The 22,857-nt window shown below is 45.1% G+C and overlaps 1 protein-coding gene across 2 annotated transcripts in view; it reads left to right on the forward strand.

The window, feature by feature from the left end:
- Positions 1 to 22,857, forward strand: part of CHN2 (chimerin 2) — a 465,335-nt gene that overhangs the window by 152,827 nt on the left and 289,651 nt on the right. Inside the window, exon 2 of one of the 2 annotated variants that reach the window (XM_077491359.1) lies at positions 11,565 to 11,603. In XM_077491359.1, the coding sequence (XP_077347485.1) occupies positions 11,565 to 11,603 (39 nt within the window). Of the gene's footprint in view, positions 1 to 11,558; positions 11,604 to 22,857 lie in introns of those variants that run through there. The other variant, XM_077491360.1, reaches the window with a different exon arrangement.

Here is a 22,857-nt window from a genome sequence, read left to right on the forward strand (position 1 = left end):
GGGTCTTGGCCCCACGGTTGTACACTCTCTGCTGTGCTAACTGCGCTTGGGTTAAATGTTCCTTTACGATTGGCATTACCTGTGCAATTCTGTCTTGCATCAGGGCGACATGCTCAATCACGCTCCTGTGAGGAGAACTCTCATTTTCCCAAGTTTCCTTGGCGATATCCAGCAGCCCTCTTGGGTGTCTCCCATAGAGCAACTCGAAGGGTGAGAAACCCGTAGAGGATTGGGGTACCTCCCTAATGGCAAACATTAGATAGGGTATTAGACAGTCCCAATTCTTTCCATCTCTATCCACCACCTTCTTTAACATTTGTTTAAGGGTTTTGTTGAATCTTTCAACCAACCCGTCTGTTTGGGGGTGATACACAGATGTACGCAATTGCATCACTTTGTACAACTTGCATAATTCTTTCATAACCCGGGACATAAAGGGTGTACCTTGGTCCGTAAGCAGTTCCTTACAAATACCCACACGGCTAAAAACAAGAGATAGCTCTTTGGCTATGGTTTTGGCCGAGGTATTTCGGAGAGGAATTGCTTCCGGATAACGGGTGGCATAGTCCAATATAACCAAAATGTACTGATGGCCCCTGGCGGACTTCATTATCGGACCTACCAAATCCATTGCGATCCTTTCAAAGGGGACCTCAATGATAGGAAGAGGTACCAGCGGGTTACGGAAATGTGGCATAGGTGCTGACTTCTGACACACAGGGCAAGAGGAACAATAATTTTCTATTTCCTTCATGACCCCAGGCCAATAGAATCTCTGCAATACCCTCTCTCTGGTTTTCTCTGTCCCCAGATGACCTCCCAGAATGTGCCCATGAGCCAATTCTAACACCAACTTCCTGTAAGGTTTGGGCACTACAAGTTGCTCAATGGTTTCTTCTGCCCTTTGAGCCACTCGATACAGCAGGTCCCTTTCCATAGTGAAGTAAGGATAAGGGCAAGTCTTATCTGGGTTTACTAACTCGCCATCTATTTTCACCACATTTTCCCGTGCCTTTATTAGGGTGGGGTCTTTTAACTGTTCTGTGGCAACATTTTCCCTGTGAACCTCAAGATCCGAAAACTCCACAGACGGCATGTTTTCATCTGAGGATGTTGGCTCCCCCCCAGTTTCTCGAGTTTCCCCCGCCAATACCGACAAGGGAAATTCAGGAGAGTCCTCACCACTCCCAGAGGAATTCTGGTCATCTTCCTGGTTTATAGGGGCACCAGTGGGGGGCTCAGGACAATCCCAGAGTTCCCAGAATTTTGGAAAATCCCTTCCCACAATAGCATCATGTGGTAAGTGAGACACTAACCCCACCTGATGAGAGAGGTTACCTTTGGGGGTCTCAAAAAACACTGAAGTTACAGGATACTCTCGGGTGTCCCCATGCACACAAATAACAGCCACCCTGTTCCTCCCAGAGACCTCTGTAGTAACTAATTCAGCTTTTATCAATGTTACCAGGCTACCTGAATCCAGCAACACATCAACATTTCTACCATTAATACACATTTTACATAAATGTTTCTCAGGTCCCCGAATGGCAGTGCATGCAACTGTCGCAAACAGCGACTGACGTCTCTCCCTTATAAAGTCACATTGCATAGGTTCATCCACAACGGGGCAATTGGCTGCAATATGTCCCTCTTGCCGGCAGCGGTAGCAAATAATCTTTTTCGCTGTCTCTTGCAGCATGGGCTTCCTGGGCTGCTCCCGCCAGACCTTAGGTAGAACTCCCACCCTCTCACTCTCTCCACCCTCACCCCTTGGAGTCATCTTACCCGCCACTGGGAATGATCTGGTCTTAGGGTGGAAAGTCCGTGAGTCCCTGGAAGAGGTGGTCAGGTTCTCTGTAGCCAAGTACCTCTCAACCAGATCCACAAGTTTATCTGCATTTTCTGGGTCTCCATGGCTTACCCATTTTTGGATGGCAGTAGGAAGAGCTCTCAGGAAACGATCCATAACAACACGTTCCACAATGTTTGGTGCGGTCAAAGTCTCTGGCTGCAGCCACTTCCTGCTCAGGTGAATGAGATCATACATTTGAGACCTGGGGGGTTTTCCAACCTGAAAAGTCCAATTATGCACACGCTGAGCCCGGACGGCCAGGGTGACACCCAGCCGTGCCAATATTTCTGCTTTTAGCACCACATAGTCTTTTGCTTGGTCAGGCTCTAGGTCATAATAAGCTTTCTGCGATTCCCCAGTTAACAGAGGGGCCACCAGTCCAGCCCATTGCTCCTTAGGCCACTTTTCCCTTTCAGCAGTCCTTTCAAATGTGGTCAAAAACACCTCCGGATCATCCTCTCCAGTCATTTTTGTCAATAAACGGCTCACACCAAAGGATGCGGTATTATTGTAACCACTTGCTTCATTGGTCTGCGGACGTTGCTGTATTAATGTCTCTATTTTCTGTTGAAAACTCTGCTCTTGCTTCTGCAACAGGTCTATAAAGCGGGCTTCAGATTGCTGCTGGGCTTGTTGCTGAGCTTCCAAACTCTGCTGGTGAGCCTTCTGCTGATTTTCCAGACTCTGCTGCAAAGTTGCATTTGTCTGCTGCTGGGCTGCAAGGCTCCTTTGTAAACCCGCATTTGTTTGCTGCTGATTTGCATTTGCTAGAGCCAGCTGTCTCAGTATCTCCTCCATGCTGGCCTTTAAAAAAAACTGCCCGCATTCTCCACCAACTGTGAGGGGTTAGCTCGGCAGCGGGTGTGTGTGACCCCCTGGATGGGTTCACAACACAAAATCAGGCACAGCAGACAGCGTTGTAGGTGCAAAAAAAAAAAGATGCGGTTTATTTATGCTACATGCAGTGATACATATAACAGCCAAACAAAAATAAAACATGAAAATAAATCCTGGTCAGCTTGACCTCTAACTACACACTTAGATTCCCTGTCTAACAACTGAGAGCAGCCTTGTGCTGCCCCAGTCCCTGTCCCTGTTGTAAAGGTTTGCCACACAGGCGTTAACTCACCGCACAGAACAGGTGTCACACTCCCCAGTCTATACAACACAAAAACTGGTTCCAGGATGGAGCATCTCCCTAAGCATGCTGGGGTTTTTTGTAGAGGTCTTAATGAGCCCACTTACTTCAGCTGGGCTCATTAACTCTTTCCCTCTAATTGTAAAGGTCTGCATAAAGCCTGAGTCTAGGGCACACATATTTCCCATCCTGGATACAACCAGGTGACTTTACCTGCGTGCTGCCACAATATATATATATATATATATATATATATATATATATATATATATATATATATATATTTCACTTCTATTTTAAACTGAATAGGTTGTTTTACAAGGCAAGGGTTCACGTACACTTTAAAGTGGGATTCCACTGTCTTGATCTTTTTTTTTTTTTTTTGGCATACTGGCAATCCTTATTATAATGAAATCTAACACTTACTTTTTACTTTTTTACATCCAGCAGCATGTTGTTTTGTTATTAAAAACGATTTTATAAAACCGTCTCCTGACGGTTGTCATTTTGCCTGTGGGCATGTGAAGCCCACAGGCATCCTCTTCCGGGAGAGTGCGCTGATAAAAGACCAGCATGCACCGCCCTTTCGATTAAATCTCGCGCATGCGCAGTAAGCGCTATATCGAGCGCCGTCTTCTGCTCCGGTTGCCATGACAACGGTTGTTGTCGACGGAAGTCCCGCGCCAAATTACACATGCAATCGCGTCACTTCCGGTCTCGAAATAACGCGATTGTAGCCCTCGGTGATGCCCAAGGCATCCTGGGAAATGGTGTCATACTTCTCGTGGAGCCTCAGCGGCAATGGAAGAGGCAGATTTTGTGGGACCACCTAGCAACCGCAAGAAATAGGTAAGTAAAATTTTTTTTATTATCCAATTAATTTTATTAAGACCATTTGATGCACATACGAGTTAGGTTATATTTTTGGTGGCAACACCACTTTAAGTGTAAAGCCTCGTACACACGATCAGATTTTTGGATGACCGTTAATCCATTTTTTCGTTTCATGCTAGTCTCATGTCGAAAGTGAAGAGGTTACTCACCATACGAAAAAGATCCGTCATCAAATATTGAAAAGTAATGACAGTGACAATTCTGCAACTGAGCAAATTTCAGTGTTTTTGATTTGATTACATTATTGAATAATTTTTATTATTGTTATATTATTATTTGGTACAATTATTTATAGTTATTTATTATATTATAAATATATTATATTATTATAATTTATGATTTCATTTTTCAAACGTTACCATACCCGGGATGTCTACTAGACTCTGGTTTGGACAGATTTAAGTGAGTTATTCCTAAGAATTACAGGACTACAATATAAAACGCCAAATTTTCATGCAAAATAATTGTACCGCTTTTAGCACCTAAAATCCGAAATAATCATACCGCCAGAGAGATTAAGGGTTAGAGTTGGTAAGGTTAAAGTGTTAATAAACCCACAACAGTCTGTATATGCAGTAAAGCATGTTTGTTATACTCACTATGGAACCTAAGGGGTTAATCCACTGCATTGTGTATAAATGCTGTATGATCCTGTCTCATTGATTCTCCTCTTCTTTAACTGCCTCCATCCAATCTACTGATAGAACAGAGCATTAGGAGTCCGGCTGCCAATGCTCAATTTAGTGTGTATTGCTATAGAGTTTTTTTTTTCTTGGGAGGGTGCATGTGATCAGCACAGGGCCAATCGGCACTGTCCAGACAGAGGGTCAGAGGAAAATGAAAACTCCTCCTACAAGCTTTAACCTTCTATGTACTGTTGGAGACCAGATATAGTGAACGCAGGGTCCTGGGTTTAGTAACATTTTAAGTGTTAGTGGGTGATTATGGTGGTGGTAAGGTGTAGGTCAACGTTGTCGTTGATGACTGTGTGTGTGTTGTTTTAGGGGAGGGTTAACTGTTGGAGCTTAGTGTAAGGCTACTGAGATTACTGAGAGGTTTCTGAGATCAGGAGCTTTAACAGCACCAGGCACTTGGAACATTAAAGCAACTCTTCAGTCATTTTTTTTCAACTTTCCATCTATTAAATATTCTGCCCTTGTTGTTTTAACTATGGATAGGAAAACATTTTTTTTCTGCCAGTAAATACCTTATACAGCTCACTTTCTCTTTCTTGTCTGGTCATTAGCCTAGGCTTATGAAATCATGCACAGCTCTCTCTGTCACTCTCACAAGAGTTTGCCAGGAAGGGGGGGGGGGGGGGGTTTGAGTCATAAGAGGGCCAATGAGAGCTGCAGAGCTGGAGGTGTGTGTCTGTGTGAATCCAGGAAGTGAACAAGCAGCAGCTTCAGTTGCCCAGGGTTAAAATGGCTGCAGATAGACTTAGTGGAGGGAGATTTCTGCAGCATATTTAGCTAGTACAGAATCAAAGTATATATAAAATAATATGCAAAGTGGTTAGAGGGAAGCTTCAGAATGGCAAAGATGATTTTATTACAAATTATGTGAGCAGACTGCAGTTCCTCTTAAACAAATGATCACATCTGATTTATTTAGGCAGCTCTTATATTCTGTTATTGGCTGTTTTTGGCACATTGTGAACCAGTGCTGGGTTATTTGTTGATCATACCTGGCAACCCTGGTTTACGTTTCTCAGACGTTGCATTGTCTTCTGTAGTAATTGTTATCTTGGTGTACAAAACCAGCACTTATGGTTTATGGCTCAATTCTCACATCTTCAGACTGTTCTAATGAGCAGGACTCTTTATCCTCTTTCACTGCCTGTTACATTGCTCCTTTGAATGCACAGCTCGGCAAAATATATTACAGTGATGTAAATAATAAATATGGAGAACACAAGAAGTTTAACATTCTTTGGAAGTCTTAAAAATAAAAAAGGAATAAATTATTTAATCAACTGCTTTTACTGTGAAAATGTTCAGGCTTGTGTCAGTAGTAATGATGGTAGAGCCAGATTAAAGAACATGTTTATTGTTATTGTTGTCTGGGGAAATGGGCTATTGATTGAGTTGGAGTATTAAAGTGATTGTAAGGGTTAGTTTTTTTTGTTTTTTTAAATAACAAACATATCATACTTAGAGCCCATTCACACAGGGGCAACTCCTGATCCGACTTCAGGTCGCCCCTAGTCGCCTCAGGTCGCCTCAGGTCGGACAACATTTAAAAAGCAATGTAAGTGAATGAGAGCCGTCTTAATGCACACTACTGAAGTCGCTCCGACTTCAAAAAAGGTTCCTGTACTACTTCTATCCGACTTGTAGGCGACCGGTACCCATTGATTTCAATTATCCCTTTGACAGAATTATCAGCTCTCAAGAGGGAACTCCACGGCAAATTTCTGATAAAAAATTGGCGTGGGTTCCCCCTCCGAGAGCATACCAGGCCCTTAGGTCTGGTATGGATTCCAAGGGGAACCCCCTACGCCGAAAAAAACGGCGTGGGGGTCCCCCCCAGATCCACACCAGACCCTTATCCGAGCACGCTACCCGGCCGGCCAGGAAAGGGGGTGGGGACGAGCGGGCGCCCCCCCCCCCTCCTGAGCCGTACCAGGCCGCGTGCCCTTAACATGGGGGGGGTGCTTTGGGGGAGGGGGGGACGTGCGGCCCCCCCCACCCCAAAGCACCTTGTCCCCATGTCGATGAGGACAAGGGCCTCTTCCCGACAACCCTGGCCGTTGGTTGTCGGGGTCTGCGGGCGGGGGGCTTATCGGAATCCGGGAGCCCCCTTTAATAAGGGGGCCCCCGGATACCGGCCCCCCACCCTATGTGAATGAGTATGGGGTACAATGTACCCCTACCCATTCACCTGTGAAATAAAGTACAAAAAAAAACACAACACAGGGAAAAAATATTTTATTGCACAGCTCCGGGGGTCTTCCGTCTTCGGGGGTCTTGCCCCCCTCTTCGGTTCTTCTGCCGGGCCACCGCGCCTTCTTATAGCTCTTTTGCAGGCGGTGGCCCGGTCTTCTGTCGCCGTCTTCCGTTCTTCTGCCGCCGCCTTCGGTTCTTCTGCCGGGCCACCGCGCCTTCTTATAGCTCTTTTACAGGCGGTGGCCCGGTCTTCCGTCGCCGCCGCCGCCGCCGCCGCCGCCTTCCGTTCTTCTCCTTCTTCTTCTCCTGGAGATGTTGACTCGACGAGCTCTCCGGCCACAATGCCAGGGACGCGCTCCGCTGCCTCTTATATAGGGACAATGGGGCGGTGTCACATGGGTTGATGTCACATGGGTTGGTCACATGGGTTGATGTCACATGGTAAGGGGGCGGGGTCACCATGTGACATCAACCCATGTGACCAACCCATGTGACATCAACCCATGTGACACCGCCCCATTGTCCCTATATAAGAGGCAGCGGAGCGCGTCCCTGGCATTGTGGCCGGAGAGCTCGTCGAGTCAACATCTCCAGGAGAAGAAGAAGGAGAAGAACGGAAGGCGGCGGCGGCGGCGGCGACGGAAGACCGGGCCACCGCCTGTAAAAGAGCTATAAGAAGGCGCGGTGGCCCGGCAGAAGAACCGAAGGCGGCGGCAGAAGAACGGAAGACGGCGACAGAAGACCGGGCCACCGCCTGCAAAAGAGCTATAAAAAGGCGCGGTGGCCCGGCAGAAGAACCGAAGAGGGGGACAAGACCCCCGAAGACGGAAGACCCCCGGAGCTGTGCAATAAAATATTTTTTCCCTGTGTTGTGTTTTTTTTTGTACTTTATTTCACAGGTGAATGGGTAGGGGTACATTGTACCCCATACTCATTCACATAGGGTGGGGGGCCGGTATCCGGGGGCCCCCTTATTAAAGGGGGCTCCCGGATTCCGATAAGCCCCCCGCCCGCAGACCCCGACAACCAACGGCCAGGGTTGTCGGGAAGAGGCCCTTGTCCTCATCGACATGGGGACAAGGTGCTTTGGGGTGGGGGGGGCCGCACGCCCCCCCCTCCCCCAAGGCACCCCCCCATGTTGAGGGCACGCGGCCTGGTACGGCTCAGGAGGGGGGGGGCCGCCCGCTCGTCCCCACCCCCTTTCCTGGCCGGCCGGGTAGCGTGCTCGGATAAGGGTCTGGTGTGGATCTGGGGGGGACCCCCACGCCGTTTTTTTCGGCGTAGGGGGTTCCCCTTGGAATCCATACCAGACCTAAGGGCCTGGTATGCTCTCGGAGGGGGAACCCACGCCAAATTTTTTTCAGAAATTTGCCGTGGAGTTTCCCCTTGAGCTCATTCTCTGCTTGGCCGCGGCAAAAGTCGCCTGGCCTGGGGCGACTTGTAAGTCGTCCCAAGTCGCGCTTGAAGTCATCACAAGTCGTTTTGAAGTCGTCCCAAGTCGCCGCTGTCAAGTCGTGTCCAAGTAGCCTGACTCAAGTCGCCTACAAGTCGTGTTGCCCCTGTGTGAATGGGCTCTTACCTCCACTGTGCAGCTCGTTTTGCAAATAGTGGCCCTGAACCTGCTCTTCTGGGGTCCCCCGGTGGCTCTCGCGGCTCCTCCCCACATCAGATAACCCCCTAGGAGAAGTGGTCTCCTGAGGGGATTACCTTGCGGGCGCACTCACAAATCTAGCATTCAGCGTCCATAGCTGCCGAATGTATGACTCAGCCCCGCCCCCAGCATCATTAAATTTGACTGACAGCAGTGGGAGCCAATGACTGCAGTCTATCCAATCAAGAGATGAGAACCCCGGGCAGAGAGACAGCATGTCCCTGTCAGGTCAGGGCTTCTGTAAATTAACCGGGGGGGGGGGGGGGGGGGGGTGGGGTGGAGGTTGGGGAGCCGGTCACTGCCAGGTGTTTTTTCACCTTAATGTATAGGATGCATTAAGGTGAAAAAACACGAAGGTTTACAACCCTTGGTGTCTTAGGTCTCCGTGGTTCCCATAAAATAGAGTAAGGGAGAGTTAGAACCTTGTAGGCCATTTTTTAGTCAAAATAGGAAATGAGAGTAAATCCCTACCCTACAAGGTTGCCACCACAGTCACTAGAAAAGGTGTCACTGTTCGAAGAATTCCCTTTTATTCCTGTCCAACCATAAATTTGGTATTTTCTTTAGTGCAAAGTACTCAAGCGCTGGTGTGGTGAAAAATACTCAAATTGATATTGATAATAATAAAAGCTGCACCAAATATCAGTGATCCCTCACTAGTACAAATGCAAAAAAACTATATAAATTATTAGTGCGCTAATATCAATACTCAATACAATATTCTTGTGCCATAAAAATCAATAATCGTGTAAATAAATTAATAAAAAGTAGCTGTGTGTATAAATAAATGAATTAAATCTAAATGTGAATGTGAATGATAAATAAATGAATTCTCCGTAATAAATACACCTTATACATAAATAAAATAAATAAGAAATAAATATAGATATAAATATAAATTATTATTTCTTAATATTATTATTTCTGAATTAAACATAAATGTGAATTATAAATAAATAAATTCTCTGTAATAAATACACCTTATACATAAATAAATAAGAAATAAATATAGATATAAATACAAATGATTATTTCTTAATTAATGCATTCCGTGCCTATAAAAATCTCCTCCTGATGGGATAGATGGATCCAGGATCTGATCACATACAGCTCTTATATCTACACTGTAATCAGAACACCCGTGCGGTGATGTGCGGGGCTGCACCCGCGCTGCAAGTGTTTATTGCTCGCTTAGTCGAAGGGTGAGGAAAAGTATTTTTATTTACCTGATCCTCTACCACCCAGGCAGGTATCACTCTCCAATTCTCTTGCGGTGACTGTCCTTCGGCATCATTACATCCAGTGCAGTAAATATACTTTAACAAGTTCTCTGGACCTAAACAAGCAATTTAGTGCCCACACTGCAAGGAATCATTTTTACGTTTCCCGAAGTTGGGCTTTGAGTTTAGGGGTTCATTTAATCTTTAGAGTTATATGTTCTAGGATAACAGAAGCTTAATTGATTTATTTCATTATATGTTTTGGTGTGACATGTTTTGGCTGTTATGCCGCGTACACACGACCGGACTTTTTCGACGGACTAGGTCCGACGGACTTTCAGATGAGGTCCGACGGACTTTCCGACTGAACGGACTTGGCCACAAACGAACGGACCAAGTCCGTTCGAAAGTCGGTTCGTTTTGAATGTGATCGTATTTGGTCCGTGGGACTAGCATACAGACGAACGGATTTTTCGACTGGACTCGAGTCCGGCGGAAATATTTGAAACATGTTTTATTTCTAGTTCCCTCTGATTTTTTCCCCAAAAATGATCGGACTAGCCCACACACGATCGTATTGTCCAACGGACTGATCCTGTCGAACCTAGTCTGCCGGAAGATCCGGTCGTGTGTACGCGCCATTAGAATTACCTTTATCAACATTTGGGTGTCTTTTAGGGTTTGATTTTTTGCTTGTGCTGGCACTGCATGTGCCCAAAACTTCTACAACAACATTTTTGAGCACAAAGGTAACATACCATGGTAGCTCTTACTTCCTTAGACTTAACAGGGGTTTCCTCTACTCTATATTTCTCTGTTCTCCATTCCTACTCTTCCAGACCAATAAAGTATTTACCTGGTCTTATGTGCACAATATTTCTAGTAGGACATCCTGTATGTTCCAGTGTAATAGAGCATAAACCTATCTGCACAAATGCCACTGTAACATGTATATACAGAAGAGTAATAGCAGCTATAATTGTATTATTTCTTTTTTACAGGTATTTATATGGCACTGACAATTTACCCAGCACTTTACATATATATAGATTAATTACTCTAACCCAAGAGCAGCCAAGTACGAAAAAATGGCCATCAGTAAATTAATAGTAGCAATTGCTATTCATTGTTATTGGTTCTCCAACCCACAGGGGAAAACAATGATTGCAGTGCACTACAATGGATATACTAGGTGTTGTGGTGCACTGTGTTGCTGAAAAAAGGGTCATATGCTGTTTTTAATCCAAATATGGAGACTGCCGTTGCTGACTGCCTTCTGGAAATGCTGGCTTGCTGTTTTGCCTTCTTGAGATTATAGCATACTGACCTGGAAAAAAAAATTGTAGATTAGGAAGTCTTGGTGCGGGTGAGTGCCTGAGACATTGAAGGCACTGGATCAGCAAGGCAGACAGGGGACTAGTATTTTTAAAAGGGAGGTAGGTCAGCAATGGCAGCCTCTATACTTCCTCAGTATGTTTTCTTTAAGGTAAAGCTTTCCATACAGAAATATGTATTAATCATGTATTAATCATTAAAATCATCATTCTGAAAAGGCTAATTGTCAGGCTGCTATGCTGACCATCTGAGGTCTAAGTACTTCCTGGTCCACCTATTCTGGAATAGCTTTGATTATAAGCAAAGTCAGAGAAAATTCAACGTATCTAGTCTACGTATTTGTTTCTGGTTAATAAGGTACCGAAGAGCAAGTGGGTCATAATAGCCTTGCAGCCAGTATTTTCTGAAGGTTATTTCATCATGACAGGTTTCCTTTAAACTCAGGTTTCTTGTTCAGCATTTGATTGTAGCAATTTTCAGTTATTGATCTGTTTATTCAACTAGGAACAATTCCTACCAGATAACCACGAATCGGTTCACTTCCCAGCACAGTTCACTAACAGATTGATTTCTTCTTCTGTTGTAGATGCCGAGGAATACCAACCCCCCGTTTGGAAATCATACTGTGAGTATTGTCTGTATGGCATTATCTCTTTGTCTAGACGTATATATCAAAGCAACAGAGGTTGTATCTGGAGCAATATTTAAATCTAATCAATAAATACAATTTACTAATAAATATCCTGTTACAGGAAAGCTGTTCTAATTCTATACTACTTTTAGAAAATAGCATCACCTTGCATTTGTTCTTTATTAACAGCTTACAGTATATTGATCTTTTGGAATGTGAAATACAATATAATTCAAATGGTAGTATCTCCTAATGTGTAGTATTTATGCTTGATTTACTGCCGAATATACACTATTATACTACAGAACAATAGATAAACAGATGTTTGAGGCTACATGCACACGGACAGATAGTATATATGTTTGTTGCATTCAGAGTTGACTAAATGCCACCTCTGGGCACACTAACACTGTGCTCTGGCCGAATACAAACTGACTGAATACCCGCGGACAGAACGCCTCAGAAATTCCATCCCTGAATGCACACAGTCAGAGGCTCTGTTTACATTCCACTTCTCAGGTGAGCAGTTAAATGAGAACAGCAATGGCTATTGATTTGTACGGCGTATATATCTGATAGCTGCAAGCAGTGTTCAGAACCTCTGGCAGTAATCTACTGATTTGTGCTGGTGACCTCCCCTGTGCAGCCATATAAATGTAGCCTTAGCTTTCTATTCTGTAAACTAAAACTGCTTCAGATATTTAAAGTTGAAGCTCTGACTTGCCCATTCCTGCCACCTTATTGGTCAGGGAAGCAGTTTGCCACATAGAAGGACCAGCGCCATCTTTAATATTGATTGGACCCTGGGCAAACATTTTTTGGGCCCTCCCGAATCCACTTATCAACTGTTTGTGGGAAGTGAGGGCTCAAGGGGCAGCTGCTTTGGACCCCACAACAATGACTGGACCTCAGGCAGCTGCCCATTTTGCCCTGTGTTAAAGACGGCCCTGAGAAGGACCAATTACAAGGTACTTGAGGCAGAAGATCGTGGGACTCAGCTCTGACTTTAAAGCTAAATGGCAGATTTGGAGTTCCCAGGCTCTGCAAAAATCCCTCCGGTACTCCCAAAACCTCATGTACTCAACTTATGGTTGCTCCTATTTTACTACTTTTGCAGTCAGACAGGTCAAGGACTCATGGTGAGTGGAATTATTTTTCTGCATTTGAAATACACATAAAACACTCTTTGACTTCAATGTTATAGTGTAGCTGACAGTTCAGAGGCTGCAGTTGTCCTACTTTGTGTTCTGTTTCTTCAGAACACAGCGGGTCCTGTTGAGGTGTGTTTGAGCTGCAGGAAAAGAAGGATTTTCGTGTCAAACACGTGTTTTATCAGCACTATATTAAAATGGATAAAAAGAACCCCATCTGCCTGAGCCATAAGGGTACTTCCACACTACTCTGTAGCAAAATTGCGGTAAAAACTATTTTGCTGTGTTTCAGATAAGTTTGCTGTGTGCTTCTGGTGCGTTTTTGGGTTGCCTGCACCTGTGAAAAATAGACATATGTCTCAAAAATGCACTCAAAATGCAAAGTGCGTTTTTACCACAATTTTCCTTTTGTATCAATAGGAAGCTGTGTTTTTGGTGCAGTTTTTAAAACTGCAACAAAGATACAGCATGCAGGACTTTTCAAAATGCACTGCACCAGTAACACAATGGTGTGAAAAGTCCCACAGGATTTAAAGGGAAAAAATTTTCTTGTGTTCTTCTTGCAATGAAAAAACACAGTTTGGTATCAGTCTGACTGGGCTATAGGATGTTCAGCCTGGCCATAGGGGGCACTGTCTCATCTGGCAGGCATGGAACCACAGTCTGGTTGGGTGTCATAAGGTTACTCTCTCTCTGAGCCCGCCCACTCTTGCTGTGCTTCCTGGGAGAGGGTACTTAAGATGCGGATGTCACGTGGTTCGGGGTTCCGGTCCAGAAGTATGTTCTGACTCTGTGGTCCTGGTCCTGGCTAAGGCCTGGGGTGTGGATCCACCCAACTTATTGTCTCGGGGCTGGCTAGCCCGAGGCAAGGAAACTAAAGACAGGATTCTGAGGTGTTTGGGTGCCATCTCCGGTCATGGAGAGGTCCAGTAACTTCGTAGCTATCTAGGGGAGGACTCTTCAGAAGAAGGCCACGTATGGGTAGTCTTCTTAGCAAGGGCCTGGTGGGGCTGAAGTACCTAAGTGAATCCAGTCTTGTGGGTATCGCCAAGCTGGCTGAAAGATCCAGGTATCACACGAGTGTTCTACAAGTTTTAGTTTCCTGCATGTTCTTCAATAACGTCTGTGGCAGAGACTTATTCCTGTATGTTCTATAACAACGTCCGTGGCAGAGACTTGTTCCTGAGTAAAGCACCTTTTTGGCTGCTAGGCCTTGTGAGAGAGGGACTATCCAACTTGAGTGATCATCCAGTTGTGAATGGCTATTCTCTGGATTTAGTCAAAGTAAACAAGTCCTTCATTGTTGACTTTGACATTAAGAGTACCTGAACTTCCTTCCTAACCCTCTGATCCTATCTTAAGAGACTGTTCGTTGTCTACGTTTTTGCAAATAAAAATCCTTTTATGTGGATCTGTCGTCAGTCTCAAAAGTTACTGGGCCATCTACCACAGGAAACCCCTAGACACCAATGGAGGAGAAGAAGGTAACGGTAACTCCAATCAAATCAGCAGCTCCTTCGGGGGTCAGTGCTACATATGGGGATCGTAGTCCGGGATTTACCGTTACCCCTCGAAAGAACTGTATACACGGTGAATACAGGACAGAGGGTTGTTTTTTTTTTTTTTTACTACACCACCTTGTGAAATGATGGACTTCCACTGTTGGTGCATAAGCGTGGGAGGAGCCTGGAAAAATCCATCGAGTTGCGCAGCCGAAGGAACCAGTGGGAGGAATCTGGCCTGTTTCGTTTCCCTGCACGAGGCACTGCGTGAGTGTGTTTTGGGAGAGGAAGAAGCAGGTTGCTTTGTTTGGATGCGGAGAAAGGAAACTTTTAACGTGAAAATGTTTCAAGCTCCAGGAATGCCACCCAGCATGGGACCTCGTATGCCGTCAGGAGAAGGTCTCTTGGGTGTGAGACTCCCGGGAGCTACTTTGACCGATACAGGGATTCGCCTGGCCCCTCAAGGGCGGTTTGTCCTGTACACATTGGGAGATGTTGAGGCCCTGGGGATGCTATGCGGAAAGTGTAAAGGACTGTTCATGAACCCCCGGCCATTTGTCCGCTGTCCTGCCTGTGGGGAATACTTCTTTAAAGTCGAGCAGTCAATTGCGCTACCAAGGGCCTACCACGTGGACTGGGCCACGGGTGTGACAACCGATGAGTCTGCCATTTTTGCTCCTTCAGTGAGGCCTTCCACAGCGGTGATGCCTGTTGTTGCTGACACCCCTGAGAGAGATGCCGCTACTTCTACCACTGCGACTGCCGGAGAGACCACTTTGGAGCAGATGGACACTGCTTCTACCACTGTTACCGAAGCCACCATCCCTGAAAAAAGTGGGGCATACAAAATCTTCCCGGAATCTCAACGGAAGATCGCTACCGAGTCCGGCTGGACCCAATCGGAGGAAGAAGGTTGCTTCGGGGAAAACTCAAAATGTAAGTAAAACTTTGGTGAATTATTTACCGGTAGAGGAGTACCGGGGCTCAGAGTTAGAGTCCTTGTCAGATACTGGGGACAATGACATTTTTGAAACACTGTCCCAGGAGTTGTTATGGGCCAAAGGGGATGATGTAGCCGCCACTTGTACAGATGTTTCGGGCTGGTTATCCCTAACTTCAGGGGGTGAAATGTTGAGTGCGGAAAACCCCATCACGGTGAATGTGACTCTCCCTAAACCCGTGAATTTGCCCACACTTCAAAAGGACTCTGCCGTGCTAGTGCAAAGGTCCCCAAACTCCTGCATACCTCCCGGGGAGGAAAGTGCCTACGCACTGCCAAGGCTTGCAAGGTCGCAGCGGCTCCTTAATAAAAGAGTAGCAAATGAATACTGGGCTGGAATTCCCTTATGTTCCGAGGAACATTATGGATGTCATTGAGGAGAACCGCGAGGCATGGTACAAGGGCGATTTTTGGAACTACTTAAAAGTACCAAAGCCCCTTCACAAGAAGGCCTTTTCACCAGAGCTGTATGAACTATGAACGGTTTGTCGGATGTCTGCAGCATTGGAGTTACAGTCGGCACATTTATGGGGACAAAGTTATAATTTGCCGACCGGACAAAGATAGTGCCGTTTATTTCATTACCACCGTGGATGCAGGAGGGGAAGACTTAACATTACCAGATCCACGTTTCTATTGGTAGGAGGAAAAGCTACTGGAACCTTGTCTCTTGAATTTAAGGAGAGTTTACCTTTTTCCCTAATTTTTCCTGAACAAAGAAAGGGAAAAAAAATCCAGGAACTGTGGGGTAGTTAGACAGGGCCAGCTGAACAGAACGCTGTGCCAAGGTTGTCTTATTGACCACAGAACCTGTTCTAGGGAAAGACTGCACCTTGGAGACTCATACCACTAGGTGGCATGAGTCGGCGCAAATAGTACTGCTTTTACTTGTGAAAATTTTTTTTTTTACATTTAGGGGAGAGGGCTCCATTGAGATTGGGATGGAGCCCTGCCTTCCAATAAGTTTGTGTGCAACTTGTCTGTGTGTTTTCTTCTTTTTTTCTTTTTGGATTCACCAAAGAACATCTATCAATCTGCCGGAGAGTGGGTGGTTTAGGTAGACAGGTTTTGGGTTGTATTCTATATGTATGATACCTCTGTGTTGCTAAACAATGTTCTAATAATATTTAAAGTTTTATTGTTCTTTCCCTTTCTCCATTCCTACCAAAAAGTTCAGGTACTCCATTTTTGATAGAGCTAGTTTTTGTTGTCTCTGGGTTTTTGCTGTCCTTCCCAGATGATGAGGACATCGTCTAAATTGGCAGGGGAAGTGTGTAGCACCGGCTCCTGAAGAACACGCGCTATGTTTTTGAAATTTAAGGTTACACCTGAACTGCAGTTTGGTTTGGGTACAATTGTTCTAAATTTGGACCTCAGCATCAGTCTGACTGGACTATAGGATGTTCAACCTGCCCACTGGGGGGCACTGTCTCTTCTGGCAGGCATGGAACCACAGTCTGGTTGGATGATTGAAGGTTACTCTCTCTGTGAGCCCACTGGGAGTGTCACTCTTGCTTTGCTTCCTGGGAGAGGGTACTTAAGATGCGGATGTTATGTGGTTTGAGGTTCCGGTCCAGAAGTATGTTCTGACTCCATGGTCCTGGTCCTCCTGACCATCCCCCAGGAAGGCTATGGCCTGGGGTGTGGATCCACCCAACTTATTGTCTCGGGGCTGGCTAGCCCGAGGCAAGGAAACTAAAGAGAGGATTCTGAGGTGTTTGGGTGCCATCTCCGGTCATGGAGAGGCCAAGTAACTTCGTAGCTATCCAGGGGAGGACTCTTCAGAAGAAGGACACGTACGGGTTGGCTTCTTAGCAAGAGCCTGGTGGGGCTGAAGTACCTAAGTGAATCCAGTCTCGTGGGTATAGCCAAGCTGGCTGAAAGATCCAGGTAACACACGAGTGTTCTACAAGTTTTAGTTTCCTGCATGTTCTACAATAACGTTTGTGGCAGAGACTTCTTCCTGCATGTTCTACAATAACGTCTGTGGCAGAGACTTATTCCTGTATGTTCTACAACAATGTCTGTGGCGGAGACTTGTTCCTGAGTAAAGCACCTTGTTGGCTGCTAGGCCTTGTGAGAGAGGGACTATCCAACTTGAGTGATCATCATGTTGTGAATGGCTATTCTCTGGATTCAGTCAAAGTAAACAAGTCCTTCATTATTGACTTTGACATTAAGAGTACCTGAACTTCCTTCCTAACCCTCTGATCCTATCTTAAGAGACTGTTTGTTGTCTACGTTTTTGCAAATAAAAATCCCTTTATGTGGATCTGTCGTCAGTCTCAAAAATTACTGGGCCATCTACCATGTGAAACCCCTAGACACCAATTGAGGAGAAGAAGGTAACGGTACCCCAATCAAACCAGCAGCTCCTTCGGGGGTCAGTGCTACATATATATTTTTTCATACTTTCCATGGTCCAGCTTGGCTCGATGTAAGTATCCATGTCTGATATCTGCAGGGCTGCTGGGAATGCTGAAACTTACTGTAGTAATTGGTGCTCTGTGTAGTGATTTTCCAGGTGCTACTCCAGCGACCTCCCCTTTGCACACTCAGGAATTCATGGGCACCACAGCCATTCTGATAACACTGTGTATTTTTTTCAATGAATACAAGGGATTCTCTGATTGGAAGAGGTGTATAATGTGATGTCATCAACCCTTTCTCTTTACTTCATTCAATTAGAGAATGCATTGTTTTTATTGAAAGAAAAGAAAAATGGCGGTTGTACAGATTAAGCAACTTTCTACATTCCGTATACAGAGTTGTAGCCGCTGACGCGGCACCTAGGAGATCCGGATATCACATATGTGTGCTTACATTGAATCAAGCTGGACCAATGTAATTTTGGAAACAAGATATTTCCTGGAATTTCGCTTGACAAATGAAAGATCAGTTAAAGCTAACATGCTTAATTAGTTACAGCAGCAGTTTTTTATTTTTATTTTGGAATAAAGGTTGAAATGGTTGACTTTTCCACTGTCAGTAAGTTTGTCCCAGCCCCTGTAAATGTTGCTTATCCACTTTCCTGGGGTCCCTTTAAATGTCTCTTTATGCCTGGGGTGTGGGAAGGACATCGCATGACCACTGTGATTGGCTGTCACAGTGGTCACATGATTGGGGGATTCCATCCCACTGGCTCCTGATCATTGTAAGACAGCACAGTCACTGTGCTGGGAGCACCAGAGAGTTAGTTTTCCGCACAGAAACCTCTGCTATCCATGGATGTACAATTTATTGTCAAAAGTATTGTGTCGCCTGCCTTTACACGCACATGAACTTTAATGACTTCCCAGTCCTTGTCCGTAGGGTTCAATATTGAGTTGGTCCACCCTTTGCAGCTATAACAGCTTTGACTCTTCTGGGAAGGTTGTCCACAAGGTTTAGGAGTGTGTCTATGGGAATGTTTGACCATCATTTGTGAGGTCAGGCACTGATGTGGACGAGAAGGCCTGGCTCGCTGTCTCCGCTTTAATTCATCCCAAAGGTGTTCTATCAGATGGAGGTCAGGACTCAGGCCAGTCAAATTCCTCCACCACAAACTCACTCATCCATGTCATTATGGACCTTTCTTTGTGCACTAGTCCAAATCATTTGGTGGAGGGGGGATTATGGTGTGGAAAAGTTTTTCAGGGGTTGGGCTTGACCCCTTAGCTCCAGTAAAGGGAACCCTTAAGGCAGAGCAAGACATTTTGGACAATTTCATGCTCCCAACTTTATGGGAACAGTTGGGGAATGGCCCCTTCCTGTTTCAACATGACAGCACATCAGTGCACATAGCAAGATCCATAAAGACAGGGATGAGCGAGTTTGGGGTGAAGGAACTTGACTGGTATGCAAGTCCTGACCTCCACCTGATAGAAAACCTTTGGGAAGAATTAGAGCGGAGACTGCAAGCCAGGCCTTCTCATCCAACATCAGTGCCTGACCTCACAAATGTGCTTCTGGAAGAATGGTCAAACATTCCCATAGACACACTCCTAAACCTTGTGGATAGTGTTCCCGGAAGAGTTGAAGTTGTTAAAGCTGCAAAGGGCGAGCCAACTCAATATTGAACCTTATGGACTAAGACTGGGATGCCATTATAATTCATGCACTCGTAAGGTAGGCGTCCAAATACTTTTGACAATATAGTGTATGTGGGCATTAAAGCCCACCCTCTTTTCCATCGCACAAATGCGTTACGTGGGCAGCAAGGGGTAATACACTAAATACCACTACAGGTAGTCAGCCATATAGTTATTAGAATACAATATTTTTGTTATAGTGATCTCTTAACTGTATGCACTGTATATCTGGTAATTCCTGTTAGTGGGTATATTGTCATGGGTTTGTATCTCTCAGCTCCCTGTTGTCAGTTTTGTTAGTATATAAACACTACTTCAGCATTGCATCCCTTGAAGGATTTTGGCAGCACTTTTTCATCTTAGATTGTCGATATGTCCATTGTTCAAGTACAGCCGTTCACTGCTGTCAAGGACTGTTAAAATACTTCCCATCAGCGAGTCATCCATTACTTGGTTTCCTTGGCCACGGACAGGTTCGTGAACAATTATTAAGAACTTCTTCTGGGTGATTCAAATGCGTAGAATTGCTCTAAAAATAAACGGCATGCAGAAAAATACGAGTAGTAAGGTGGCCTGAAGCTGATGAAAATGTGCATGAAAAAAAAAGTCACGAAAAACAGACTTTCAGCTGAGAAATTGTATATTAGCTAAGTCGGTAAGCTCTACGTAGATAATGCATTTCTTCTAAAAGAAAAAAAGTAAAATCTGTAGAAATGTTCTGGAATAAGCTGATCCATCAATATGGTGCTTTGAGGTTGAATAAAGAACAGTAAAATGTCTAAGCTTCCATCATATCTGAAGCATGATCTTCCTGTATATGCATAACCTCATTGTTGCAGTATTGGAGATATAATCATATTATAGCCTTATATTAGATGCAGAATCACAACTAGTTGCATCACAATAGTATATAACTATACAGACAGACTGAAAACAAAGGCATTCTTCGTTACCATGGAAATTGAACAATGAGGCTTATTGTCTTCATTTTTTCTTTTGTCTCCAATTGTTTATAATTTCATAGTGAAGCGCTCTCCTCTTATGTTGCACATTGCTGTTAGAGAGGGTAACATTTAACCACACTACTTGCTGAATGGCCTTGATTAGATCACTTGATAGCATTCATTTTGTTGAGTTAGTTCTTAGAGCGGTATTAAACCCAAAAACAAAAAGTAATATATTGGCACCATTGTTTGGCCACCCAGCATTTCCTGGGCTTACAACACCAGCAATTTCAGTAGTGAATAGATGAGGGCCTACATCACATTGGTTCCTTGACCACAAGGGCATTTCTTTATCGTACATCACGGGACACAAAGCCACAGTATTAACTGTATGGGTTATATAGGCCACCTTTAGGTGATGGACACTGGCACACCCTACACAGGAAGTTTAACTCCCTATATAACCCCTCCCTTTACCGGAGTACCTTGGTTTACTTGCCAGTGTCTAAGGTGTTGGTCACGAGTAAAGATGTGCTGTGCTGAGCTCCACTGGAGTAATCCTTGCTGGGGCAAGCCATGCAGCCGGATCCATTCAAAGTGTCTTTTCAGGCTGAATTGAATGGTACCCAGGCCTCGTGTCGGAAGAAACAAGGTTTAGCCTGTAATGCTTTACTTTTTAGAGAGCTGGACCCTGGGGATCCAGTGCTTTGGTTTTTTGAGCCATATTTCCTGGCGGGTTGCTATACGAGTCCAAGGGTCTGGAACCCTCGATAAAAAGGGACCCCGTTCCTTGAAGGTTTTCTAACGGAGCCCGCCATGAGGGATGAATATTGGATCTGTTTGGTTTACCACAGAACCCTGCAGCAGGATAAGGTAAGTGGAGATTCCTAAGGAATTTTTTAATTCTTATGGGTTTTCTCTTTTAAGTAAATGTTGTCATGCCTAAAGTTGCCACCGGGGGCTGTCAAGATCATGTACCAGTTCCATGCTTGTCAATCTCGCTCTGTGTCAGTAGAAGCTGCAGGCTTCCTCCAGTCCCAAGCTTTGGATAAGATGTTGGAAGGGGGGTTTTCTTTTTAAACATGCCCACCTGAACAGAAGTTTCTTTTCTCTTTCCAGGAGGCATATGGAGCACAGAACAGTCGGCGGTATGCCGCCCCGCTCCCGCTTCCATCGCCATAGCACGGCGGTTCTCCTTCAATCGGCTCTCCTCCACGCCACCCTCCCTCCACATGCCGATCCAGTTGGATCAGAGGCCACTTGCACAGGAAAACAGTCTCTTTTCAAAAAAAGTGGGAGGCGCCGTGAGAAGTTGGAGGGAGGGGTGAGATTTTTTCCCTCAGCCATGTTGGGATTGCAAGAAAGGTTAGGGATTAGCATCTTCTCAGAGTGGGAGAAAATGCATTAGGTCTCCTTCTACTACCCAGGACCCTCAAACAGAGGAAAAGTGGGAGGGGGAGATGAATCCCCCTCCGGGGACCGTGAAGAGGCTGATGACTCTTCTTCCGAGGGATCAAGTGGGGAAGCACCTTCTTCAGCTTCACAATCTGAGAAATTGCTGGTGTAATCTCTTACTGAAATGGTCCGTTCCACATTTAAGCTACCCTTAACTGAGTCGGCTGAAAAGCCCACTTTTTGCTTGGGTTCACTAAAGCCTCCTCAAGCTTTACGTGCATTTCCTGTCTATTCATTGCTGGAAAAGCTTATGTATTCTGGGTGGGATCACTCAGATAAGCATTTTTCCCTCCTAAAAAGTTCTCAACACTTTATCCTATGGAGGAAAAATTTACAAAGATGTGGGGTATACCAGCAATTGACGCTGCTATATCCTCTGTGAATAAAAGTTGACAATGCACAAATGCTTAGGGATCCAACCTATAAAAAATTGGAATTCCTGTTAAAAAATTTTTTCTCTTTGGCAGGTTCAGTAACTCAACCTGCAGTGGTGGCAATTGGGGTATGTCAATCCTTGAGAGACCACTTGAAACAGGTACTCAAGGTTTCAAGGTGCTCAAGGTTTCCCTGAGCAGAAGGCCCAGGATTTAACAGAGCTGCCAGGGGCTTTATGTTTTGCAATAGACGCGATCAGAGATTCTATTCTTCAGACCTCTCACCTCATGCTTGGGTTGGTGCATATGCGTAGAATCTTATGGTTGAAAAGTTGGTCAGCCGAAGCACCATGCAAAAAGCTCCTGGCTGGTTTCCTTTCTGCGTGAAAGGCTGTTTGGGGATGATTTGGACAAATATATCAAAAAATATCAAGTGGAAAAAATACCCTTTTGCCAGTTAAGAAAAGGAGTAAACGTCCCTCATTTAAACAAGCTCCTTCTCCAGGACCAGGGGCATAAGCCTCCAGGCAGTCACAACGGCCTGCACCATCAAGTTCAAGAGGTCAACCTCAGGGACAAAAGAAGTCCTGGAGGAGGAAACCTACAAGACAGAACACTAAAGCCTCTTTATGAAGGGGCGCCCCTGCTCGCTCGAAGAGTTTTGAGAAAGAGGTTTGAGACAGATGACTGGTCTCCACAATAGCTCTAGGTTAAAAACTAGAGCTCAGAGAATTCCTGTCTCCTTGTTTCCC

Source organism: Lithobates pipiens, unplaced genomic scaffold (assembly GCF_037356315.1).
Source record: "Lithobates pipiens isolate NorthernLeopardFrog02 unplaced genomic scaffold, aLitPip1_a1.2 Scaffold_19, whole genome shotgun sequence".
Taxonomy (NCBI): domain Eukaryota; kingdom Metazoa; phylum Chordata; class Amphibia; order Anura; family Ranidae; genus Lithobates; species Lithobates pipiens.